Genomic DNA, 3041 nt, shown 5'->3' on the forward strand with positions numbered 1-3041 from the left:
CCGAACAACCACAGAAAACAGGAGTGGCATGCCCATTCAGCCACAGCACGACGATGGTGGAGTTCTTTCCAATCAACACAACCCTTTTGCAGGTCCGTACTATCATCAAAACCATCACGTACTACAAAGCCACGCCCGAAACCTAGCACATGTACCCGAACGGCAAAATGCATGGCAGCCACAGCCCACAGGGATGATAGATAGATCAGATCAGATCAGGGAGGGAGAACAATTGACAAACATGGCGCGACTCACGCGAGCGAGACGCAGCGCCTACCACCACGCGCGTCAGGTCGGCAAAGTACGCACGCACACTTGACCGGCCTCGTCTGACTTAATCGCCCATGCTTAGCGCCCCGGATCGCCTCCCGGCGGTGGTATATAAACGCGCGGCCCTTCACGTTTATCTTCCACGCATCGATCCATCTAGCATTCTAGCTAAGCCGCCGTGTACAGTTGCAACACGCACTGCGGGCGATCCATCGCCAGCCCAGACCATTGACCCGCATCTCGGGCGACGCGCGCGAGCAAGGGAGGGGGAGATCGATCGATCGAGAGTTCCGACATCGACCATGAAGGTGCAGTGCGACGTGTGCGCGGCCGACGCGGCCTCCGTCTTCTGCTGCGCCGACGAGGCCGCGCTCTGCGACGCCTGCGACCGCCGCGTGCACCGCGCCAACAAGCTCGCCGGCAAGCACCGCCGCTTCTCGCTGCTCAACCCGTCGCCGTCGTCCGCGTCGCCGTCGCAGATGCCGCCGCCGCTCTGCGACATCTGCCAGGTCAGGATCAGATCAACATAAGGATATCTGTCCCTTGTTTCTTGCCGTTCATGATTGCCGTGAAAGTGGCGGACGGGAGGTTAAGTCGAGTGTGCTGGGCTGCAGGAGAAGAGGGGCTTCTTGTTCTGCAAGGAGGACAGGGCGATCCTGTGCCGGGAGTGCGACGTGTCGGTGCACACGGCCAGCGAGCTCAGCATGCGCCACGCCCGCTTCCTGCTCACCGGCGTGCGGGTCTCCTCGGAGCCGGCCGCCTCCCCCGCGCCCCCGCCGTCGGAGGAGGAGAACACGAGCAGCCACTGCTGCAGCGGCGACGACGACGCGCACGGCGCCAGCAGCGGCAGCAGCATCTCCGAGTACCTCACCAAGACGTTGCCCGGGTGGCACGTGGAGGACTTTCTGGTCGACGACGCCACCGCGGCGGCCGCCGCCGCCGCCGCCGCTTCCGCCGGCTTCTCTTCAGGCGGATCGTATCAGGTTGGTGCCACTGAACATTGGTGCAGATGAGTAGATGTTTACAATTTTTTTGGCACGTTCCGGATCGAGAAAGCTAGAAACGCGGCAATGTTCCGGTCACGTCTGCATCCACATCACTGCACCCAGTACAACCATTCCATTATGGGGATGGTTAGTAGTCATACGTACTACGCTCATGTTTCGCAGCTTGCACACACGCTGGTCCAGGGTGTTGTAGTAGCGACAACATCCTCAGAGGCTCACCTAGATCCACCATTTTGGACACAAGCAAAATTTACATCTCCTCTGACTAACTTAGCTTTCGGTGATGCCCGTTTGAGCAGGGAGTAGCTCCCAATTTCGCGGTGCACGACGCTGGCTACCCGGCGGGGTGGATGAGGCAGGAGCATTGGGTGCCGCAGATGTACACGGAGCTGGCCGGCGGCAAGAGATCCCGGACTTCGGCTGCCAGTCCGCACTGGTGAAATATAAGTGTCACCGGCGGCACGTCTGTGTTATGCACTGGATCGGAGTTAATATGCTGGAGTACATGACTGTAATACTAGATGATGTTGTTTCGGGCTTAATTTCTGGGTTTTGCGCTCCCTGGGCGTCCTCATTCCTCGGGATGTTTGGGAGCGTTCGTGCTTTTTGAGGCCGTGGAGAAAATCTCCGCTCCTTTATGTGCTTTTCTCCTAAGTTTTTGCCCCTAATACGCGAATAAGGGAGTCGTTTTCCCCTCCGATAACAGTTTGGTCAGAAGTTGAATTTCTGCAGTTGTTTGCACTTGAGCGTGTGCTTGGGTACCGGTTGCTTGATTGACTGTAAATGGCGTGGAGAGATCAGACTGAAGCTATGTGACGGTGTGCAATGAACATGTTGCAAATGAAGCACCCACTAGCTAGGTGTGGGACGACGAATCTTGTGTCACATAATCGGACACCCTCCAGCACCCCAGGGCAAACCTCCCTCATCGTCCGATCAGGTGCAACATGCGGTACACGATGTGAAGTACTACAACATGCAACAAGTTGCATCAGTGTTGCAGCATATGAATACAAAGATGCAATACCCATCAAAAAACCAGTACACCATCAATAATAAGATGGAATGCAAACGTCATTGCAATCACATCAACTAACGCGTCGCCCACGACCTTTCTTTATGGATAGCACTAGACCATGAAGGTGCGCGTTGCCGCACCCGTTCATCCTAAGAAAAATAGAAACAATAAAGAAAGTTTGGATTATAAAAATATTTGATGAAATTTCATTGATTCAAATTACAATATTTTGATATGGGTGGTGGGGCATAATCATCAACCGGTAATTAGAATTGATCCACAGATCACATAATTGCGTTTGTGTTCATGATTTTCCTATTCAAACTATAGCTCGAAATAGCTAATTGAGAAATAGACAGCAAAAAATGTACAAACTCCAAACTAAGAAAAAAAATCTAGAGACTATCTTCTGAAGCTAACATCTGCTCTTGCACATAGTCCAACTCTCAAGGTGAGTTCTCGGGTGGAATGTCTCCAACTAATTGGCTATCTTCTCTCCAGAACTACAGAATACATACATAGTTACCAAGATTTTTCCAATACAGTGAGTTGACATGGTTCCTATAAATTCCGTTCCTTGAATGGATTTTTTTTCGTTACTGCAACTGATTCAAGAAAAAGGACCACAACATTTTGATTCCCTTTTATAGTTCCATGACCCATTCCTTCAAGTCAGAATGTGTGAAGAAAATGGCAATCCAAATAAAATACTATCTTTGCAGGGAAAATTAGATATGTTACTCTCC

General features: G+C 52.2%; 1 protein-coding gene across 1 annotated transcript; it reads left to right on the forward strand.

The window, feature by feature from the left end:
* The first annotated feature begins 231 nt into the window (after window positions 1-231).
* On the forward strand, window positions 232-2008 carry LOC125512202 (B-box zinc finger protein 20). Its single transcript, XM_048677285.2, has 3 exons — window positions 232-779; window positions 885-1253; window positions 1577-2008. The coding sequence occupies exons 1-3, from the start codon at window positions 345-347 to the stop codon at window positions 1715-1717; spliced, it is 945 nt and encodes a 314-aa protein (XP_048533242.2). The 5' UTR covers window positions 232-344; the 3' UTR covers window positions 1718-2008.
* The last annotated feature ends 1033 nt before the right edge of the window (window positions 2009-3041 follow it).

The sequence above is a fragment of the Triticum urartu genome, chromosome 6A (assembly GCF_056163025.1).
Source record: "Triticum urartu cultivar PI428250 chromosome 6A, HENAU_Tu73, whole genome shotgun sequence".
Lineage (NCBI taxonomy): Eukaryota > Viridiplantae > Streptophyta > Magnoliopsida > Poales > Poaceae > Triticum > Triticum urartu.